The 23,178-nt window shown below is 42.9% G+C and overlaps 2 protein-coding genes across 3 annotated transcripts in view; both read right to left on the minus strand.

Moving 5' to 3' along the window:
- Window positions 1-23,178, minus strand: part of LOC135494753 (tripeptidyl-peptidase 2-like) — a 153,319-nt gene that overhangs the window by 97,939 nt on the left and 32,202 nt on the right. For both annotated transcript variants that reach the window (XM_064783021.1, XM_064783022.1), the window contains exons 8-13: window positions 18,211-18,344; window positions 15,801-15,931; window positions 13,130-13,307; window positions 1,647-1,881; window positions 900-1,161; window positions 363-479 (exon numbers count right to left, since the gene is read on the minus strand). In XM_064783021.1, the coding sequence (XP_064639091.1) occupies window positions 363-479; window positions 900-1,161; window positions 1,647-1,881; window positions 13,130-13,307; window positions 15,801-15,931; window positions 18,211-18,344 (1,057 nt within the window). The remainder of the gene's footprint in view (window positions 1-362; window positions 480-899; window positions 1,162-1,646; window positions 1,882-13,129; window positions 13,308-15,800; window positions 15,932-18,210; window positions 18,345-23,178) is intronic.
- LOC135494756 (uncharacterized) lies at window positions 19,785-22,959 on the minus strand. The gene is made up of 6 exons (XM_064783025.1): window positions 22,401-22,959; window positions 22,104-22,302; window positions 21,761-21,997; window positions 21,403-21,577; window positions 21,070-21,218; window positions 19,785-20,811 (listed from the first exon to the last, which is right to left on the minus strand). The coding sequence occupies exons 1-6, from the start codon at window positions 22,806-22,808 to the stop codon at window positions 20,639-20,641; spliced, it is 1,341 nt and encodes a 446-aa protein (XP_064639095.1). The 5' UTR covers window positions 22,809-22,959; the 3' UTR covers window positions 19,785-20,638.

Genomic DNA, 23,178 nt, shown 5'->3' on the forward strand with positions numbered 1-23,178 from the left:
ATGAATGAAGAGTTTTGATGCAAAAGCCAACAGGTCATCATCAGGTCTTTTCGAGTACACAGAACTTTTCTGCTGTGACAAAAGTTTTTGCAGCAAAGTTTCATATTATATTACATCAACTTTTATTCGATCTTTCAGGTTGACCTGGTTTGCTATTCATTACCAGGCCAATGTCAGCTTCATTTTGCCATAATTACCCTTTTTGGAATGGCTTTCAGCAACTTCTGCATCTGTTTCCGATGTAAAGAATGGAACTACATTGTACATAGATATTTTGAGTAGTCGATTAAAATGTCTTCTGTTCACACAGAGTGCATATTCTTGCTGAAATAGCACCATTAAAGTTTTATGTACCAACCCACCAAAGTTACTTTCCTTGTGTCTGGCATCAAGCCGTGAAAGCAGATTGAGTATTCTACTTTCACCTCTCCTATACTCGCCCACCACTTGGCTAGACAGAGTTCCAGTGTTACACCACCCTAAGGAAAAGCAAAAACAGGATACATTATTCACAGAGGCTGAACAGACCGCGATCGAATCGTGTCGACTATATACCAAATGTTTGGTATTTTTTTGCTGAATTATGGTGCAATTTGGCTGATAAAATCGTTACTTAGAAATTATTTCAAAAATGATGTTTAAAAATTAGTTCTTTTTTTCTGAAAATACTCAGTTTGACAAGGGATGTTTAACTGCATTGTTTTGTATCAGAAATAATAACAGAATTGAAATCAATATGAAAATAAGTTCATTTTAATTCAGGTAAAGGTGGAGGATTGTCATTACAAATTTTGACCATTGTGGCCTTGAAAAGTAGGTCTAGCTCAATTTTCAGTAACACTGCGGTGTTGTATAGACTCCGCTACGGTGAGCCAAAAAGGAAGACACACGCCACTCACCAAAACAGAGAAAGCTTGTTGCGTCTCACCATAATCAGACAACGTTGCATACTTGTGGAGTTCATACGTCTTGTATTGTGAGCGTGGCTCCACCTGGAGTGTATGCATAACAAACCGTGCACGTTTGTTCTCATCATTTGACTTGACCTCTAGGACAGCCCAAGTGGCTCCTTCTGGCACTGCTATGAAGTGCCGCTGAATTGATCCAGGGTTTAAACATTTGTCCTTAAACTCCATCCTGCTACCTATTTTATCACTAACTCTGCAAAATAACAAAAGAAAAAGTAACTTGCAAGTGAAATCATATTTCAAAACATATCCACTCAACATTCGGCAAACTGTCCGTATCCTAATTTAATATTTATGTTCGAAATAGTTTGGGGCAACTGCTTGGCTGCACCATCCAAATAGTGATACGGGTAGTGATCTCAACAAAGAGATTACCTTCCCCTCAAAAAATGGTGGCTTGCGTTTCCAGTTAATGCACCCGTGGGACCGGGCTGTGAGGACAATGCCATCAGTCTTCTCACGGTAAGTTGCGAGATCGGACAAGAACAACATCAGTACTGAAGAATCCATTGTGGACACTGGTGGAACTGTAGATAAGCTCTTGTAAATTCGAATCCACTGAACAGATTGACCTTCATAACGTCAAGGTATTAGCAGTTAAACTGATAGTTGCACCCAACATTCCCAAAACTAATGTGAAGAGTATTTTAATTCATACTTGACTATATTTGAACTTACACAGTAGGTTTGATCACAGTCACTGGAAATCTAAACAATGGACCTTTAGAACAATTGCTGATGTCATAGGCTAACACTTCAGTAAAGTGGACACCTTCGTGGAGGGCTGTGGGGTCAACCCTCAATGTGAATGCTCTCGACATATTCATGAGGTCAAGGTGACACGGTGTCTCTACCCAAGAGGAGTTACACACGAGTGCTAACTTGAGACTCAAGTTAATTTTTTCCTGATGGTCTGCAACGAGAGTAGATGAAACATGTGAAACAGTCCATAAAACCAATGTGCTCAACTCTAATTGTTTTGACAAAGTGTGATCATGCTATAGATGAATAACATGGGCAAGGTGTTCACAGTTTCACTGACCTTAATAAAGAGGTAGCCTTTCTTGCTGGCTCATATTTTTTGCCTGTTCAGTTGAATCTGTGATGAATATTTGATAATGCAATAGTTAGGATTTCTAGAAACAGGTGCAAGTAACACAAACTCTTTTGAACTTGATGCACTTTGACCTGATAAGATGGTCACATCAACCTACATTTTTGTCAACATGTTTATATATCATCATACCTCAGGTCAAAATCATTGAGTTTCATTGGCTTACACCTGTCACGTGGCGGGCAAAGTTTCGATATAACTTCTACTTGGGCTTGGCCACAAAATAAAAATGGAATGTTACCTCCACGCGGATTGGGATGCGGCCTTTCATTTTTTTGTTATATCACAAAACCGGTATGTAATTTCCTTAAGCGTTTTTGATTGTGATTCGCTTTTTAGGCTATTGACAGATATAGCGAGGATCACTGTGTATCGTCTTCAGAAATGATAAGTCGATGACGTTTGGGACAGTTTTATAAATTCAGGTTTTTTTGTCCCCAAGCAAAATGATCCCTACCAGGCTCTGCACTGATCACAGTGAGTCGTACAGGTTAAAATGCTTGTGGAAAGCGGCCATCCTGTTGCTTGATTTGATTTGTGCCGGTGAATGAAAAATTTTGATCAGACATATTCGAACCGTTTGGGGGATTTACAGAGCTTCACTGCAGCTTTACTTGGGTAGGATAAAACTAGGATGAGATATCGATGCACACTTATATGATAGTAAATGTTGGTAGGAAGTTGACCTGGATTTGCGAGTCTCACCACAAAACGTCATGTGCATTTTGTATGCATTTTCCTGTACATTTGAAAATTCATATTTTCTTCGATTTCTGTTTTTTCTCCATGCATTCTTTTGACAAGTTTGAGAATGCCAATGGAGTTAGACCTGAATTTCATGCCTAGATTATATATTTACATCATTGAACAGAACGTGGGTGGATCAACGGCACCGACAACCACCCAACATTGACGAACTGTAGTCGCAGTGCGGATGTATATGAAAGCATCAAGTGGGAAAACCCGCAGCCGTGGCAACCAAGATCGAGGCAAAATGAATTATGGGGCAAACTCAAATGCTGCTTGCAAGTTTCCGGGGAGGGGGGGATTTCTATAAATGTACAGGAAATACTTTTTTTTAAATAAGTATTTTCAATTTTTGATTTTGATTTAAATCAAGAAAATAAATTGGAAAAAGTTTTTTCCTCCCCTAAATAGTTTTCCTGAAAATTCTAAAATCTCTACCCATGGAAATCATATTAAAAAAAATCGGTATGATATAAAAGATGGTGCGCCTTCTCGTCGGGCATTGACATTGGCCCAGAGCAGCCTCGGTTAACAATGTTCCTCAGGGTGACATTCGATATATTGCCCTCCACGGCGGGCACCATTTTTATAATGACCAACAGGGCTACAAGCCAAATTTAAATGTTCTACAACATAAAATGCCCATTTCCTTACAAGAAATAACCATTTTGTTAGTTCATACTTACCTATGGAACACTTTTGCATGTTACTCCATTTGGGCTCAAACACAAGAGTATCCCTTTAATTTTCTAAAGGGAGAACTGAGTTAACAGCTCGGCCGCCAGGCGGCGCCCTGACCGATCCCGCCGATCTCATGCCGCCATATTCAGTCTTACTCTTGAGCGTTAACAAAGAGTATGTCCCGTTTGTGGGGACGGCGGGAGGGCCGTGTTCCATAGGTAAGTATGAACTAACAAAATGGCCATTTCTTGTAAGGAAATGGGCATTTTGTGTCATTCAAACTTACCTATGGAACACTTTTGCATCGAATCCCAGCAACCTATTGGAGGTGGGAAACGAGGACTTACCTAAGGCTGAGCTGTTGTTCCATCAAGGAGGCACCACCGGCATAGTAGCTAAGGAGGACCGCCAGGGGAAAGAAATGGGGAGAACCGGAGGACCGGTATTTTGATCTCGGTATTACAATCATATAATAGAGAGTAATAGACCCAGAAATAGATCCGGAAAGCGCTAGAATTGCGTAATAAAACCATCTTCTTTCCGGCAACAGAGCTTAGAGCAAGTAAGGCATGTTCAAGGGTGTAGAATGAGTTATTGCTAAACAACAATAAGAAATTGCGTCCTTTCTAGTCTACTAGGGGTTGCCTGGATTGTTGAAGATAGGGCATATCAAAAATGGCGCAAGATGGGCGTTTGACTCTTCAATCGGGCTTCCCCCCCTTTTTTTGATCTAGCCAGGATCAAACAACATGCCCCGCAGACACAATCGGGCCGATTGTGTGCATGCCATCTACGACGGAAGAAACGTCTCGTAGGTAGAAACGAGAGAATGTGGAGTGATTACTCCAACATGCAGCGGAAACGACTTCTTGAAGAGCAACTCCTCGGTAGTTAGCCCAGGAGGTGGCTAGTGCTCTAACTTCGTGCGCTGAGATGTTAGCTAGCGCACGAAGATCAGAGGAAGTCTTCAAGGTGTTGTAGGAAAGACGAATAGTCTTCACAATCCACTTTGAAATAGTGGCGGCCGCTATCTCTCGTTTATTTCCCTCCTTATAGGACAAAAACAAACGCTCTCTCCCCTGGCGGATACCGGGAGGTTTTGTCCTAGTTATGTAGAACTTTAGGGCCCTGACGGGACATAAAGTTCTGTCAGGAAGATCATAAGAGATCGTTCCTGACAGAGAGGGAATAGTAACCGGGGGCCGAGAGGCGGCCGGTCCCTGGTTCTTCGCCAGAAATCCTGGTATGGAAGCCAGGATAACCTCCCCTCCCTCTCTAAAAGTCAGCTTCTTAAAAGAAAGTGCATGGAGCTCTGATCTCCGTTGGGCGGTAGCCAAGGCTACTAGAAAGACCGTTTTAAGTGTCAGATATTTCATGGATGAAATAGACATGGGTTCAAAAGGATGCCTCATGAGCACCTTAAGGACAACAGAAAGGTCCCATTTAGGGGTGTTGTGAACCGGTCTAGGACGCTCAATAACATTCCTCTGAAAAGAGGGGTTATTTGGTCCTCCCAACGAAGATCCCAGGTGCTTAAAACACGGAGGGTAGAAGCGATGGCGGACTTGTACCCTTTTATAGCCGTGACAGATAGTTGTCTTTCCGTGAATAATTCAATAAGGAAATCAACTAATCTGTATATAGAGGGAGAGATCGGATTAACTCCGTTCTCCCTGCACCAGGAAGTGAAGGTAGACCACTTTCCTTGATACACATCAAGGGTAGACCCCCTTTGAGGTGCGGACATGCGCTTGACAGCGATGTCCGAAAAGCCTCTCTGGTGGAGATGCAACTGGACAAGTTCCAGGCGTGAAACTTGAAAAATCCAGGGTTCTGGTGGTAGCATCTCCCCAGGGGGTGCCACAGGAGGTGCTTCCAAGTAGGAAGACTCCTGGGGTGGTCTATCAGGAGCTCCAGCAAGGCTGGGAACCAGGCCTGATTTGGCCAGCAAGGTGCCATGAGAGTTATTCTCACCGGGTGGCTGGTCAAGATCTTGTTCAGGACTGGTTGGATGAGAGGGAGGGGTGGAAACACATATGCGTTCAGCCCGACCCAAGAGGCTGTAAGGCTGTCGACTTCCAGGGCCTCTTCGTCCGGAAGTGGAGAGTAATAGATGGGAAGGCGATTGTTCAGCCTGGTGGCGAACAGATCTACCTTCGGAGATTGCCAAAGGCGACAAAGGTCGTCTACAACCTCCTGATGGAGTGTCCACTCTGTCTGAACTAGTTTGTTCTGACGGGACAGGGCGTCGGCAAGGATGTTGCGTTTGCCCGGTATGTGTCTGGCACATATCGATACTCCAAGGTCGGCACAAAGATGGTAAAGCTCCCAAGTTAGCTGGCAAATAATGCCGGACTTTGTGCCTCCCTGTCTCCTGACATATGCTACTACTGTAGAATTGTCGGAGAACAGGGTTACTCTCCGATTCCTCAGGTGAAGGGAAAGAGCCCTCACGGCAAGAAGGACAGCCTTCATTTCCAATATATTTATTGAAAGAATGGTCTCCTCCCTTGTCCATAGACCCCTTATGGACATGTCCCCGTTGTTCAGATGTGCTCCTCACCCTAGTAGAGAAGCATCTGTGAACAGGGACACTTCTGGGGGCGGTGGAGCAAGATCTACACCGCTTTGGAGACGAGTCTCCGACTCCCAGAAGTTCCAGACGTTCTTGAGTAGGTATTGAGGTATCAATACCAACTTGTCTAACGGGTCCCTGTGGGGTTTCCATAGAGACATTAGAAACATCTGGATGGGATGCATATATAGACGGCCAAGGGGGATTTGGTCTGCTGCCGAATTCAGAAGTCCCAAAAGGCTCAAGCATCGCCTTGCGGGAGCTTGAGTCCTTCCTCTGAATTCTGCGACGAGATGAAGAATTTTCTTTATCCTGTCTAGGGGGGCAGCATTTTCCCTATGGCCGTAAGGAACCGAACTCCAACGTAAACGAAGTCTTGGGATGGTATAAATTCTGACTTTGTTTCGTTGATAATCCAACCTGCGGAAACTACTTTTTGCTTTAGAACCTGAAGTTGTTGCAGTAGTAGTTCCCGCGATTTGCAACGGAGTAGCCAATCGTCTAGGTAGTGATGGAGCTTGAACCCCATCATGTGAAAGGGAGCAACAAAGGCTGTGACTATCATCGTAAAAATTAGGGGTGCCGATGCCAGACCGAACGGCAGGGCCCTGAATTGATACGTCTTTCCTTCGTAATGGAATCGAAGGAAGTGTTGATAGTCTGGATGGATCGATACATGTAAGTACGCATCCGTTGAATCCATCAATACCGCCCAATCGTTGGGCTGTATCGCCGTTGCTATAGACCTGGTGGTTTCCATCTTGAAATGAGGAACATTCAAGAAGGTGTTTAACCTGGAAAGGTCTATGATCAGCCTCCATGTCCCTGCTTTCTTGGGAACCAAGAAAACGTGGCTGTAAAAGCCGGGGGAGCATGGATCTTGAAGGACCTGGATAGCTTGCATCTCCAGTAATGTCCCGACCTCTGCTTGGAGGGCAGAGGCCTTGACTGGGTCCTTCGGTGGCTGAACTGGGGTTGGATATATGGTAGTCGGGGGGGTACGGTTGAAATCTAGTTTCACTCCGTACCTCAACATGTTTGGGACTGGGGACCCCTTTGGGCACCAATCGTCCCAAATGTCTGCAAATTTTTGCAGACGGCCCCCGACTACCGGAGTCGGCTCCTTTTTGCGTCCGGGAGGAGAAAGGAGGGGGGAGTCACCTCTTCCGGCCAGCACCCCTTGGGCGAAAAGAGTGCTTAGTCGGACCGGATCCACCCTGGTTAGAGGAAGTATTTTTCCTCTTTCCAGTCCGGCGACCCTCCGCTTCCCGTCGGAAGGATCCAGCAGGAGCAGGCTGACTAGGCGGGGTAGGCCTAGGCAGGACCTGCCCGGCGTACGGGATTGAACCCGATGCCTTCTGGGGCCTCTCTATCTTTCTAGCGTTAGGTAGAGAGGTCTTGGCCCTCTGTGTCGCAGTGGGGGCATATAATTTGTCCCAATCTTTCTGTGCTTGAGCCGCCTCTTGTACAGAATCTGCGAACAGGAAAGAACCGTCCATCGGAGCGGTTCTTAAGGCCCCTTCCAGCTGGAGGGATCTGATGACATTGAGAGAGCCCAGGGCGGCGTCTCTACGGAGTAGGACGCTATTTGCTGCGGTCTTGGCGGACAGAGCAATAGCGTGCCTAATCGAATGTGACAAGGATGTCACAAGCGATTTTGTGTCATCAGATAGTGACTCATTATCTTTTAGGGATCTGGCTAGGGCCAGGTTAGTGTGCTCTGCGTAGGAGAGCACCGCTAACATGTTTTTGGCCAGACCCTCTTGTTCTCTAAGGTCTCGGTAAGCCGAGGAGGAGGTCACCCTAGGCACGAGTTGGTCCAGCTGTACATCGTCCTTTAATATGGAAGTCGATGCTGCAGCTGGACAGCCGGCCGAGCTGACTCGATAATAGTCAGCGCGGTACTGCCTAACGGGAGGAAGTTGTGCCGTGAACAACTTCCCCGGTTTACACCAAGCTTCCGGTCCGACTGCCGGAAGGACAGGGATGGAAGTATGTTGGTGGGTGCCTTGGGAGTCTCTGATTGTACGCTCCAAAAGTTCAGAGACTGCTACCACCGACGGGGAGGGAGGAAGGAATTCAAGTGCCCGAGTGGAGCCCTGAGAGACCTGTGGATTGGGATCCACTTCCTGTCCCCAAAGTGAAAAGGTCGATGTCGATAAGGCTGGCAGTTCCGGCGGGGTAGGGCACAGATCCTGCGGGAGGTACGCTCTGATCAAGGATCTGAGTGTCCTCATATCCGACAAGATACTGGCCTCCTCTGGTGACAGCTCCTCCTGATTGGGGGAGCGGTAGCCTGACTGAGAACTCTCGTTCTCAGAAAATTCCTCTAAAATAGAGGAGTCGGATGGTGGGTATCCGATGGGACCAGGCGCATCAGAGGAACCGGAACCCTGCTCCAGATGGCTGAGTCTATCAGTAAGACCCGCTACCATCTGGATGAGCTGGGACAGTTGCTGTCCCGACTCGGGTTCCGGACCCGACGTGCGGCTTCTCTCAACGACGGGCGGTTGAGGCGAGGGTGAGCGCATAAGCGAACCCTGGAAGCCGTATGTACGGGCGAATAGGTCTTCCAGAAGCGGAAGATGCCCATATTCTGAACAAGAGTTCAGATGTCCCCTCTGCGTAGCTCGTTCCATGGGAACGACGCCTCTGCTACGAGGAGGGGGTGGCACTTCCGGTTGGCTCCACCTAAGAGGTTGGCCAACGTAGGGAGGTGCCTGCATTTCCGGCAGGACGAAGTCCGAAACCGGAAATGCCCACAACTCCTTCGCCGGTATGGAGCTACCGGTTGCCCTTTTAGGAGGAGGTACGGAGGGCGGAAACGCTGTTACCGAAGACGCATGGCGTTTCGGAGGTGGCGTTATAAAGTCCGTCCCTACTCTACTGTGTCCGTGAGGACTGGGGTTATTTCGCAGTAAAGACTGAGAAAAACCCCCAGTAGTGTCTTCGGTTACTGATACACGGGAACCCGCGTCAGCAACCGGAACTGCAATCGGCGGACCAGAAGCAGGGTGCTCGCGCGGGTACAAAGGGCTTGTACTCGGGGGAGTGGACGACAGAGGAACCGGAAGGTTCCCTGAGGTCCGGGGTATATTAAACCCTTGGAGACTTACTGGATGTAAGTCTCCCTTGGGACCACAGACATTGATAATGTCTGATCCCACATCCTTCGCAGCCGCGGCCGGAACCGGAACTCGGCTGACGGAAGGGGTGGTGGCGGAAGGTCTGGTAGACCTGCGGGTTATCTGCCCGGAAACGGAACCGGAAGAGGGTTTAGGGGTCTTCGCGGCCCGTTTCCTGCCACCAGACGAAGTCCTTTGTGGTGAGACAAAGGATGCCGTCGGAGGGGTACGCCATATAAAAAATGGTACCAATGACAATAAAAACACTGGGAACCCCAAGTAGGCCAGAAAGGACGCAATTATTAATGGAAAGGAAAACATGCCCACTTGAATTAAACACTATTGCAATGGATCTGAGTCTTGTTCATTACAATAGAGAGGAGAATAGCCTACGTAAATCTACCCTACCAAGATCAAAATAATGGAGCCGGGGCGACTAAGCTAGCTAAGAAAGGTCTATAATTAAATAGACTGGACAATACTAATGCCAAGATTAGTTTGGCGGTATACTCCCTAGGTGAATGAACCCAAAAATCGTCTAGACTTGGCTGGTTGAATTTGGTTTTAAATCGAATTCACGGCAGCTTTGAAATGAAATGGCCAGGGCCATTGTGCTCACCTGTCGATATGAAAGGGAGAGTATGAGGAAGAACTTGTCATTGTTAGGGGTTAATCAAGCAATAGTTGTGGGATGGTGTGGTTTGTCTTGAAAAAGTGGAGTTAGTCGTATTGTTTTCCGCGTGCACATGTTACTGACGTTGGAATAAGTGAATCGTTATTTGTGGGAGAAGCTGAGAGATGTTTTCTTGCCAATTAAGACGGGTTTACATGTGTCTTAGCTATTCAGTGACTATTGAAAATTAACAGCGCATTTACATTTTGTAAAACCTGCTGTCATTGGCCGAAATTTCAAATGAATTGGATGTACCTGTGGAATTGCGTGTGAATACGCTATCTTGAAAGGAGTATTTATCCTTGGCTTGCGATTAGAGAGAAATGTTGAAAAATATGATACAAGAACAATTGAAGCAAGGAATGCACAGTATAGAATATGATGTACTGAGTAACTAGGTAGCAGTTTGTATTCATTTTTGAGACAATAACATAGTTACAAGACAGCCCTATAGTTGGATTCATTAGTAAATGTCACTGCCCTTTTGGGCCGCTGCGCAAAAACTACTGGGCTGATTTCTTCAAAGTTTGGTTTTTCTTGAATCTAATTTCGGGACCCAAGAGGATTTTCATATTTCAGTAACCATGGTGACGAAATAATTTTTTTTGTATGTATTGGTGTACATTGACGTAGTGTATTGATTTTGACATTTTCTCCTCTGTACTGCTTATTTCTGGATGCATTTTGCTGAAATGTTCAGGTTAATTTTTTTTCGTGTGTATCTTTAAAGCTGCCAAGTTTCATTTAGAACTATCGATCAAAAAAAATCGGGCCCTTCAGATTCCCCCAAAATGGCCAACCCGCCCAAAGGGCTCCAAAGTTGACAATTTTTTTCTTTATAATTTTCAAATCTCTAACCTGGAAATTGTGTTGGGTCCCGAAATTAGATTCAAGAAAAAACTAACTTTGAAGAAATCGGCCCAATAGTTTTTGCACAGCGACCCAAAAGGGCAGTAGGTGACATTTACTTATGAATCCGACAATAGCCTAGGCCTAACTATAAAAGCACTGATGACAGCTGCGCTACACTTTCATCATTATCATCATCTACTTTAGTCAACCAGCTCAGATGACCTTTCTTGGGGCAGTGATCGGTAACGGTGAACTCCTTCCGACCCAACAGGCAAATGTTTACATTCGTGTCTCCGTGTATCATGGATTCATGTGTATACTTACACCGTTGTTGTGTTGACACACTGACTGACTCTGACTGTGTACATTTCTACAGCGACGAAAAACAGTCACAAAAATGGTTCTTTTTAAGCACTCGTGACATGTTTACAAAAATTAAAGCAAGTGTTTTTAGTAGAGGTTTACCTAATGAGTAGCGTCTGGGTGATTATAAACTATTAACTTGTGTTTAAAAGCCCACATTGTAACGAAAGGTTCCGGCTTGACGCTACTCTCCAATGACGCCAGCCACCATTTTGCCATACTCTCGAAACTTTGGGATCGTCAAATGCAATGGAAATCACATAATTTCTGACACACACTGCTACAATTCATCATGTTATTGTTCTTTCACAGTATTATTACGCCACCCCGATTCGCAAGGCAGCTCGTACCAACTGGCTCTGCATTGACTATCCCCATTCCAAGCCGAAGAACAGTGTGACAAGTTTCTCATTTTACCTTCCAATCACAGTCAAAATTTTCTAAAACAACCGGCAATGAGGACAAACTAATAATCTCAAACCAATCACAAGAATGTAATCAACACATACGACCTCATCCGAAGAGCGGATGATTAAGTTTTAGCATTGATTCAAGGTGATTTATTTCCTTCTTCGTCTCGCTTCAAATTCATAAAATGGCTGTCTTCCATACTTGTAGTATGCAGATCTAGTGGCGCAGTACAACACTGCGCATCTGGGATACCCCGACGGATTGCCTCGAACCGCGAAATTCAAAACTGCTGGCAATGTGCCAACTGACATTTTTGCACAATACCGCCACCTAGTGATATGAAACGAAATTAATCTATTTAATATCGAAACCTCTATATCAGGCCAACCTCTAAAACTTCATTTCAAACTTCAATCTGCTGGAATAAAGAAAATGGGCTTTTTTAACCTTGACCTACTTATACCTGAATAGTAGGTCACACTGACCTAAATCTGTGTCAACATGTAGAGATGCCCAATAGGTGTCTACATATCAAATTTAGAGAGTCTATGACCAATAGCAAAAAAACGTGCCATGATCAAAGAAATTTTAGAGTTCGACCTCTGTGACCTTGAAATGAAGGTCAAATCAAAAACCCGTGTGATATGTGATGTACCTTTATTAGATACACCCACCATAAAATTTTCATTGCTCTAGCTTTAACCATAAGCTTCAAAATGACACAAATAGGTTTTCAAACAGCACCCCCTATATGGAAGACCAGCAGTCAAATTGCGCTGATTTTCATTCTGAAGGAAGGTCTTGCCTAGGGGTACCCACACACCAAGTATGAACTTTCTGGGTCAAGCGGTTAAGAAAAAACGTGCCACGATTTTGTCAAAAGTTAACGACGGACGACGACGACGACGACGACGACGACGACGACGACGGACGCCAGACACCGCAGTATCGTATTAGCTCACCTGACAGGTGAGCTAAAAAGCACAAGAGTAAAGACTGAATATGGCGGCATGAGATCGGCGCGATCTCGCGGGATCGGTCAGGGCGCCGCCTGGCGGCCGAGCTGTTAACTCAGTTCTCCCTTTAGAAAATTAAAGGGATACTCTTGTGTTTGAGCCCAAATGGAGTAACATGCAAAAGTGTTCCATAGGTAAGTTTGAATGACACAAAATGACAAATGTTACACTTTTGTAGAAATTTTAGAGATTGACCTCTGTGACCTTGAACTTGAAAGGTCAACTCTAAAACATTGTTTGAACTATGATGCATCCTTTTTATTAAACTTGAAGAGTTACCTCGGGTAGCCATTATCATGCATCACTGATTATTTAGCTTTCGCACACACAGAATAGGTGAAATATTACTTTTCAAGAACATGATGCAGATCATATTGAATGATCAGATAAAAAAATGTATGGGTTCACAGAGCATGGTCAGATGTCATCAGAAGGCCACTCTGTCCACTATAGTAGTCTGTCTCCTCCACAACAATTTGCAAAAGATAAATGATTCAAACAAGGTTCCAGTCTCACTCCTGACAATTCTTTCCTGTAAGTCTACCGATGATACATGAAGGGTCACTTAATATCAGACAAGAAATCACACGTATGGTCAACTCACCATTGTCATCCTCATGGAATTTGGTCTCGACCGTCACAACCACTTCAGAAGGTTGTTGCACTTCCCTGGGTTCACGTAAGTAGATCCCTCGTTTGCCACTGCCACATGTCACTTTGAACTGAATCTTTCTCTCCACATTATGGGAATGCTCCACCAAATGGTCAAATGCTTTATCCACCTGGAAGATAACCAATGCACTGTGAACTATTTACAAATAAATTACAAGAAACCTAGCTCTAGCATTTCACAGAGTGATAAACCTTTCCATTACAACACATATTGAAAACAATCACGAAATGTTTGAATTAGTCTAGATCACACTGACGACGGTAGTATAAATCTGAGCCTACTGGTACATGTACTTTCCCCATCTCTGTTCTGGGTCGGCAGAAGGGCATGGATGTAGCTTCCTCAACACCTTACTCGAACCACCCATTGTCTCCATCAAGGACCTTAGCATCGTTTATGTCTATGTTGTAATCGGAGCATGCCTGTGGATACGCTATGACACTTACAATAAAGTTACCGGCTGAACTGGGGTGCATATCTGATCGAGAGGGCATGTTCGTATCTTCTTTGCATCAAGTACATGGGATAAGATACAAATGAAGACTGGATTGACAGTTTGTCTCACTGTGTTCATGGGTTTTAAACAGGTTTGTATGCCTTTAGAAGCCCCTTGTTTTTTCCTCTTGTCATCTTGAGCAGAAAGGTTTTTGCACCTTATTCTTATCAATATTCAAAACCGTGGCAAATCTAGCAGGTTAAAGCTGTTATCTGCTCCCTACAGACCCGATACACTATAGGCTGCTATAGCCACATGATACACAAATCTTCTGCATGACTGGTAAAGCACTAAAACTGTCATCCCCCAATAGTGTAGAACAATTGCCTTGAGGGCACACGGCCACATCTTCATGAGAAGATCATCTAAAACTATATGACATATGTTTTGGTATATTGAATAATAAGGGAGATTTGGCAACGGAAATTTGACCAAGCATGTATAGTCATATCACGATAGGCTGGGATAGGAATTCACATGCGTTACTGGCTACGCGAGCATCTTATATGCATGGCCACAAGTCTGAGTTTGCTTGAAATTAACGAATGTAGACTAAGAATGTATGTCAGAAACAGAAACTGGTATTAAAAAAAATGCATGGATTAATATTTTTTATTCAAAGGGAGTATAAGACCATGAACAGAAGCAACCTCATTTGATGCCATGTATATTACTGAACGGATGTTAATAGGAATAATGGAGGAACACAACACCAACTCATGACAACACACCTTGAATGATAAAATGAAATGGCCAGGGCCATTGTGCTCACCTCTTGTGAAGGGAAGATGGATGAAGCATTAGCATGGTTTTAAATGTAAGAAAGAAATGAAGTAATGTTTTACAATGAAATTGACCCATCATGGAAATGCTTAGGAATAGGTTAATTATGTTGTTTGCTTGTGTCTAGTACAAGAAACAACCATCATCTGAAATTCCTAGGGCTCTGTAGAGGTTAATTAATCCTGCATTTGCCTAGGCTTAGACTATGACATCCCACTTTGCAGCATTTCAAGGCACCCTTAGGGGAGAGTCCACTATTAACATTTGGGGCCCTGCTGGCCAAACTGAGAATCAGAAAAAGACTGCAGTTTAGTCTAAGTGTATAGGGGTACATTCGTACCAAGTTAGGGATCTGTAGCTAAAGCAGTGACAAAACGTGCCGTCATTGTAAAATGGCGGTGCGATAGGAAAACTTTGACCTCTGTGACCTTGAGAAATAGGTCAAATCAAAAACCCACATTTATGAAATGTATCCTTGCCAGGAGTACCTACCATAAAAATGTTATGAAAATCAGACCACTATTAAACGAGCAATCAAACATTTTAACTTTGAACATTAAATTTGGCCCCCGGGTGGCCAAACTAAGAATTTTTCAAGATGCCCGCTTGGCACCCATATTGGCTATCACATTTGATAAAAAATCAAGGATTTAGTAGAGAGTACATAGATATACATCCAGATCAAATTTGGTTGCAATCCGATCATTAGTTTCGGAGTAATAGTACTGTGTTTATTTTTCAAGATGGCTGCCTGGCGGCCATATTTGATGTCCGAATGGCCGAAATTTTAGGGGTGAAATAGAGAATCCCCAGATACATGTCCACACTGGTTTAAAACCTTCTAGCTAAAATAGATAGGAAACATGCTACTGTTCAGTGAATCAGCAAACGTTGACCTCTGTGACCTTGAAAAGGAGGTCAACTCAAAAACCTGGAGGATATATGATGCACCTTTGCTAGAAGTACCTACCATATTTTTTTCAAAATTTCCCGACTACTATTCAGGGCGATATTGCATATTTTCACTTTTAACGTTTGGCCCCCTGGTGGCCAAACCATGAAACGAATCGGACCGAAACTTGGTCTCCAAGGTGTCATTACATAAGGGTACATGTGTACCAAGTTTCAACTCAATAGCTCTAACAGTTACGAAACGTGCCCTGCTAACGGACGACGGACGACGACGACGACGACGGACGACGGACGACGGACGCCACGGTATGGGATAAGCTCACCTCTGCTAAGAGGTGAGCTAAAAACACAAGCAGGATTTCTAAGGAAGCAGAAATGCTCTCCCCTCCCATGACAGCTAATATTGCTTACCTGTACCAGACCATGTCCTAAAGCAAATACTTCTATACTCTCCACCTTTAAAGCTGTGTTTTCTAAAGCTCTGCGTATACTATATGGGGTGTAGGGAATACTTCTAGCTTTCAGGCCAGACAGGATGAGAGCTGGAAGCAAGACAGAACCAATATAAATAAAAGTCAAGCATAAAAAGCATTGCATTGGATGTAACTTGGTTCAAACAAAACATACAGGAGCCCATGAGCTAGAGTATGGGCGGTTATTACCGCAAATAAAGACAAACCAAAGCAAAGACACTTGTGTAGCATATCAAGGACACGTAGATTGATACTCCTATGTGTGCCACATCAAAGACATCTGGAATGCATGTTTTGTTTTTGTTTGATACAGCATAGATAAAACTAGACCGCAACCTCCCTGGGATAGACAGTTGTTTTCATGAGCCATACACAGCACAGATAAGACATGACCGCAATACCTCTCTGTACCATACACCACGTCAAAGATAACGATGCGAAGTCAACAGACGGCGCCACCGTCTTGGGAAAAGTAAAAAGTTGAAGGAGGTTGACACAGTTTTCTAACTTATATCTATCCATGGTTATGATATACTAGTATGATTGATGATGTTGAAAAGAAAGGGGATCTCAAAATACGACAGTCTACTACGAATAGATGCAATAGTGACATAACAACACGTGCATTTTCCCGCTAGTCGCTTATATCAACAAAAACCTGAAGTTGTCGATGTCGTTTTTACTTTTCCCAAGACGGTGGCGCCATCTGTTGACTTCGCATCGTTAGATGTCTTTGATGTGGCACACATAGGAGTATCAATCTACGTGTCCTTGATATGCTACACAAGTCTCTTTGCTTTGGTTTGTCTTTATTTGCGGTAATAACTACCCATACTAGAGTTTAAACGATGAGTGAAATGGCCAAGGGCCATTGTGCTCACCGTAAAGATATTTGGTGGTTAGGAATTTATCCTGGTTAAGAAACATGCTACATGTATAGTATATAGGTCAAACCAAAGTCGGTACAACATGTGATGTATCGTTGCTTTGAGTAATACCATACAAATATCATCAAAAACAAGTCACTAATAAACGAGATATTGCATTTTTTACCTATTTTAGTTTTGGCCTCCTGGTGGCCAAGTCGAGTACCAGATCAGATCGAAATTCGATGTCCGAGGTTACATGACGCAGGGAGTCATGTGTACCAAATTTCAAGTTATAGTTTTAGCGGTTAAGATACGTTCCATAGCTACTCTGAAACGGCCAATTTACGCCATTTGACCCAATGTGACCTTGAAATTTTGGATGAATCAAAAACCTGTATGATATGTGATGTATCCTTGCTAGGAGAACCTACAATCAAAATTTGATCAAAATTAGATCAGACCAAAATTTGGTGTCTGCGGTTATATGACAAAGGGAGTCATGTGCACCAAATTTCAAGTTCATAGCTTTAGCGGTTAAGAAACGTGCCACAGTTACACTCAAGCGATCAATTTACACCATTTGACCTCTGTGACCTTGAAAACTAGGTCAAATCAAAACCTGTACGACATGTGATGTATCCTTGCTAGGAGTACCTAACATAAAAATGTTATCAAAAACAGGTCAATCATAAGAGAGATATCACACTTTTTAGGTTTCCACTTCTGGCCCCCTGGGGGCCAAGTTCAGAAATAGATCTGACTGAAATTCATTGTCAGAGGTTACCTGACCTGAGAGGTTCTGTGTACAAAGTTTCAAGTTCATAGCCCTAGCGGTAAAAAAATGTGCCACTATTTTTGAAATAGGATACGATGACGGATGACGACAACAGACACTGCGGTATTGTATAGACTCACTTAGACGGTGAACCAAAAAGCAAACATTTGATAAACTGCTGTAGTTGATGGCAAAGTGAGTCAAGTACCTTTTCAGGCTGGTACAAACATCAAAACCAACAACCCCAACAGCTGATGACATCATGTTTAATATTACAATGATGGTATGGGTGCTCGGATTACTGGTTTTACCTCTGGTTTCTTTTCGAGAATAAAAGCAACCCTCCTAATGGGCCTAAAGGTAGATGACAATCGGTCTCTCCTAGCGGATTCAATGGACAACTTCATCATTTGTATATGGTACTCAATATTTACCAATGTTTTTATTTGTACAAATGAAGATACTGTTACAATATGATGCAGAACCAATTTCAGATGACATTCAATTATTATGTTGTTGAGATGGGAAATACTTTTTCATTCCACCATTAAACACTCACTTTAAGCTATTTTAATGGCTTTAAGACATTGACCAGGTATAAATCCTCTCATTAGAGTGGGAAGGATCGATTCATTAGTGAATGATGCAAACCATCCTGGTAAAGTACAGCCCAACAATACATGACACAAAAGGGAAACACATACCTATAGCCCCACATGCATTAGGAGAGCTCATACTGGTACCATTCATGAGCTGTGATCCACGCAGGGTCCAGTTTGGTACTGATGTTATGGCACCTCCAGGGGCACTGATACACACACCTAAAGCACCATCATGCCTGAAGGAGAAGACCAACATACACAGGGCTAGTAAAAAGTAAAAAAAGATTATCCAGTGAAGCAGTTGATTTTGTCTCCAATGCCACATAGCGTAACGAAGAAAAGGACCTTTATGATGCTGTTTCACAACGCTATACTGTAGTCTGTGAGTCTGAGGTTGGCTGGTGGGTTGGGGGGGCATGTCTTTGACTTGGGCAGGCTGATAAGTGTGCTCTCTCCTAGTGTCTATATCTGATTGTGATCTTTGATCATAATAATGTGAAACATTGGGTAATACGAATAAAGACTAGCAAACGCTTTTTTCTAAAACTCCACGTACATTTACACTAGGCGTATCTGTACAAAATTTAAAGACCTATGATTCTGAAAACAAAAACATCCACAAAACCCCGATCAGTCAGAAGTAATTAGTGTAATAAATCACAATTAGTCACCTTTTACTATATAAATAAAGCAATTGAAAGGAAAACATACTTTTAATCTCCCGTTCACACGTCTGACCCGAGCACAAAAACTCGCTTGCGTAAACTAGGCCAATATGATAATGTTTCTGATGACGTAGCCTCCGGAATCTTGAGTCTTGACCTAATTTCAAAAGCAATTATAAACATGGAAGACAATAGTGCCTCGAGTGATACTTCATCGGATTTCTTTGACTTTTCTGACTCCGACAGTGGTGATTTTGACTTTGTATTTGATGAGAATGAATCTCATGGAGATGAGGAATTAAATAGGCCTAATGATGAAATTGTTGGGATAGCTCCTTATATGTATGAGCCAGAACCCCTACCACTACCAGACGATGCAGTAGAGAGAGATCAGCCACTACCAATACCAATGGAAGTTGGTGAACATGTGGAAGAGCTTGATTATACAGTTCTTGAAAATTGGTAAGTTACTAAATCCTAGTTTATACTATTTCCACAAGTTCACAATCCTAGCCCTTTAGGCCTATAATGGGCTAGGGTAAAGTAGAAATTCCCTTAAACATTAAAGGCGATCTCTGTAAAAAAAGCCATTCAACCTCCATCTGTTTACTCTACCGTCTACGGCCTAGGCCATGTAGGCCTAGGACCATCTTCTATCGATATGTTGTCGGCCTAGGCCTAGGCTCTGAGGAGAGAGTAGCCTACTTGTTTACTGGCCTAAGGTCAATTAGTTCAGTCCCATAGCCAATATTTTCATTCAATTTAAATCCTGTAAACAGGGTACATCTCATTTAAACTGAAAAATGTTGCAATCCCATGGGTGGCCTTCATTGAAGTTCTATTGTATAGCCCTATAGGCCCTTGATGATAAGATGAATCAGTGCTACCACATGGTTAGAGGTTGAGGCCTGCACCTGCAAATTAGGAAGGTCCGAAACAAAAACAGAACAAAGTCACTTTGAAAAAGAAAACTAAATTTAATATTATATACAATGTACAGGCAGTAAATAATAAATTTCATCAATATATCTTTACAGGTGCACTTGTGACAATTGCCAGGTACAACATACAAGGGCGAAGTGCGTCTGTCGGGATATCAACGAATACCGAGCCAAGTTAACAGAAGATGAGAACGCACCAACATGTATCACCGCACAGAAAGGGTTCAATTCAGTATGCATTAATGAAGACGTCCTGGAAACAGCTTGGTATCAATATAGACAACAATATGGTAAAAATGCCCACAGCAATGGACCAAGACACCGACGTTTACGCCATATAGCATATCGACAGTTAGTGCGGTGGTGCTACGGCTACTTGGGAAAAGACATAAGAGTGGTTCTTCCATCATGTGCTGTAAGCAAAATTAGAGCCTTTTTCCCTCCACCAGGACTTGAAGAAAATTTTCAATTTGTTGGATTCGAAGATGCCATAGACATTGAGTAAAAGTAATGACCACAATGGGCGAGTTCAGAATTCTGTGTGTGTTATATAAAAGGGATCTGTTATTTTAAATATCAGCTTCAGCAGCACATAACACTTAGTTGGCAACTTGTTCAAATTTTGTATAATCTGCATCTTAACGAGACCATTGACTGTCATGTGTTCAAATTATCATAAAAAGACAATATAGCAACAGAAACCATGTAATAGATCCTTTACACATAACACACCACGAATTCTGAATCCACCCCCCCAAACAAACAAACAATACTACAAACAATACTTTGTACATGCATTTTCAAACAGTTTCGTCTATTCCAAACATTGCTTAATATAATATGGATTCAGTCTCTGTCAAATGATGTAACTCGTGCTTATCATCAAGAAGGAAATAAGAATGTCACTATCATAATTTGCACTATCTAGTTTTGTGTGTTCTTGAAACGTGCATGTGCTCGATGTTCAGCAATGGCAATGTCTTTTGATGCTGGGCGTGCATGTCCTGAACAAAGTGAAGGGGGGTCATCATTGATTTCATATGTTTGCCCACTCCTGACAAGTTGGAAAACTTCTGTTCGGACTGTATCGACATATCCTGAAAGTGGAATGCATATAATGATTATGTCTGAAAAAAGTATAGAGAGCCAGTGTAATAGTAAATCTAGTACCCCTGGGAAATGTGTCTACAGAATAAGCCTCACTGTCCATTAATGTCCAGTTTTGCTAGATGCAACTGCTGGACACTTTTCCCATAGGACAATCCAACCAGCCACACCTGTACTGTCACCACATTTGACTGACTACAATTTTACTTTAATTGAAGTTAATATTTGAATTAGTACAATGGTCTCACCATATGTTGGGTTGTTCATAACTGGCACCACAATGTACTGGCCTCCATGGCTTTTGGGGTACCTGATGTTGTAGGACAGGTTTCCATCACGAGTTTTCTTCTGATTTTTCCCGCCATTTTCATTGAAGTGGATTGCAGCCATTTCTAGCCTACAACATAAGGAAAAACAAATATATAATATATAACTTCTTTAAAAGGCATTGTTTTGAAGGGCATAGTATCAAAAAAGTGAAAAAAAGACTACCAATATATATACATGTATGATAAATCCTAAAAATGTCAGTTAGAACCATCAATTCTAAAGTCATGAAAGTTTGTAAAGTCCGGTCTTACCTGCTTTTCATCCCCTGGTACCCAAAGTGGTACATTTTTGGTGCAAAATGGTTTACTGTACTGTGGAAACCTTCGAGTCCAGATGTTTGACCATCTGAACTCAACCTTGAAACAGCTTTCAAGACGACCTTGTTCTGTAGAATTTGCCGACATAGAATGTCATATACTTCTGAAGCTGAAATGAGGTAAAGTACAGCTGTAATTAAGTATGTTACAATGCAGAGTCTTTGTTTTTCGTGAAATGAACAAATCTACAATTTCACAATGAAAGGTCAATTGGTCAATTAAATGTACAACAAACTTCAGGTGAAATAATTGCCATGTGACAGCCAGGCAATGACATTGAAATTATATTTACCTGGATGAAGCCAGCGTCTTGGGGTAATTGCTCCATGAGCACACCTTGGAAACAACTCATTTTCGTGCTCGTGCTTGTTGACAATGTGGTTTGCCAGTGAGGACCATTTTGCAACAATCAGGCTACCATCATGGTTACTAGTCACTGCACTCCAATACAAATGGTTTATTATGCTCCTCTGCCAACATTTCACATCTGGTGTCTTTTTTGCCAAACTCGCGAGCCTTTTCTTTATGCCTGAAACAACAATGAAATTAAATGCAGTCACTAATTCTAGCAGTCTGATTAGATGGAGTAGCCCTGTCCTTTCAAGATCAAGTTTGTCTATGAAATTTAACTGTACCTTTTGCCACATGCCATATGTCAAGGTAGTGGGTTACCTTGCCAGGCCATTCTTCCCGTACATGTTTGGCTACGCCTGTGTGACCATCGGTAGTCAACTCAATTTTTAGGTGTGGCAGTGCTGCGTCAAGGAAATCCAGAGTGCGTGAGAGTCCTAAGACTTCCATCGCTGCACTCTTTTTTGTGTCAGGTTCAGTCGACTGCAAAAGAAAAAAACAATATGTGTCAATCTACAAAACACAACAGAACGGTCCTGATATGGGAATTTTTTCTGCAAAAATATCATGATCCAACTTACCACCACAAGCTCTGTGCACACTATAACATTGTCCGTTATGTTGTGCAGGGTGTAGCTCCCGTATTTGGCGCAGTGCCCCATGGAGTCGCACCTGGCATCACCAGAAAGTTGGACACCATCGTCAAGCTTTGACAGTACGCGGATGTATTCATCCTCCCAGCAGTTGCGGACAGCCTGGTTTAGGAATTTGCGCTGATGCATGATGAATGTCGGAATAGTGAAGCCCTGTACACCCCAAAACTTTAACATTCTGACAGCTTTGCTGGGAATACTGCCAGAACAAAGAAGTGCCGTGGATAGAGAAATGTTGCCTGAGGGAAAAGTCCCAATCATTTCCTGGCTACTCCATCTTGTATTTTCATCACAACTCAGACAATGCTGAGAAATGGTGACAAGAGTGCCATTCATTGAAGCAACATTTGCCTCTGCTCCACTATGTCCACACTTCTGGCAGATCTTAAAGAGGTGCAAGAGCTTCTTCTCCGAAACAACATACAACTTCACAAACTCACTGTCACCATTATCGGGGCTGTTGTAGGATTCATCACTGGAAAACAAGCGGGAACATTTTGGAATTTTTATATTATTTATTATAGACAATGATTACCATTTTCAGGGGCAGTGAAAACTGAAAGGTTGTCTTTTACACCGGGCAGGAAAAGATCCCTACTAAAATCTTACGTATGAACTACTGTGGAAGAGGGCTAGTATATATACCAGTTATGTGATATCATTATTATAATTATCATTACTACTACAGTGAGCAAAAATTCATAAG

Source organism: Lineus longissimus, chromosome 10 (genome assembly GCF_910592395.1).
Source record: "Lineus longissimus chromosome 10, tnLinLong1.2, whole genome shotgun sequence".
Lineage (NCBI taxonomy): Eukaryota > Metazoa > Nemertea > Pilidiophora > Heteronemertea > Lineidae > Lineus > Lineus longissimus.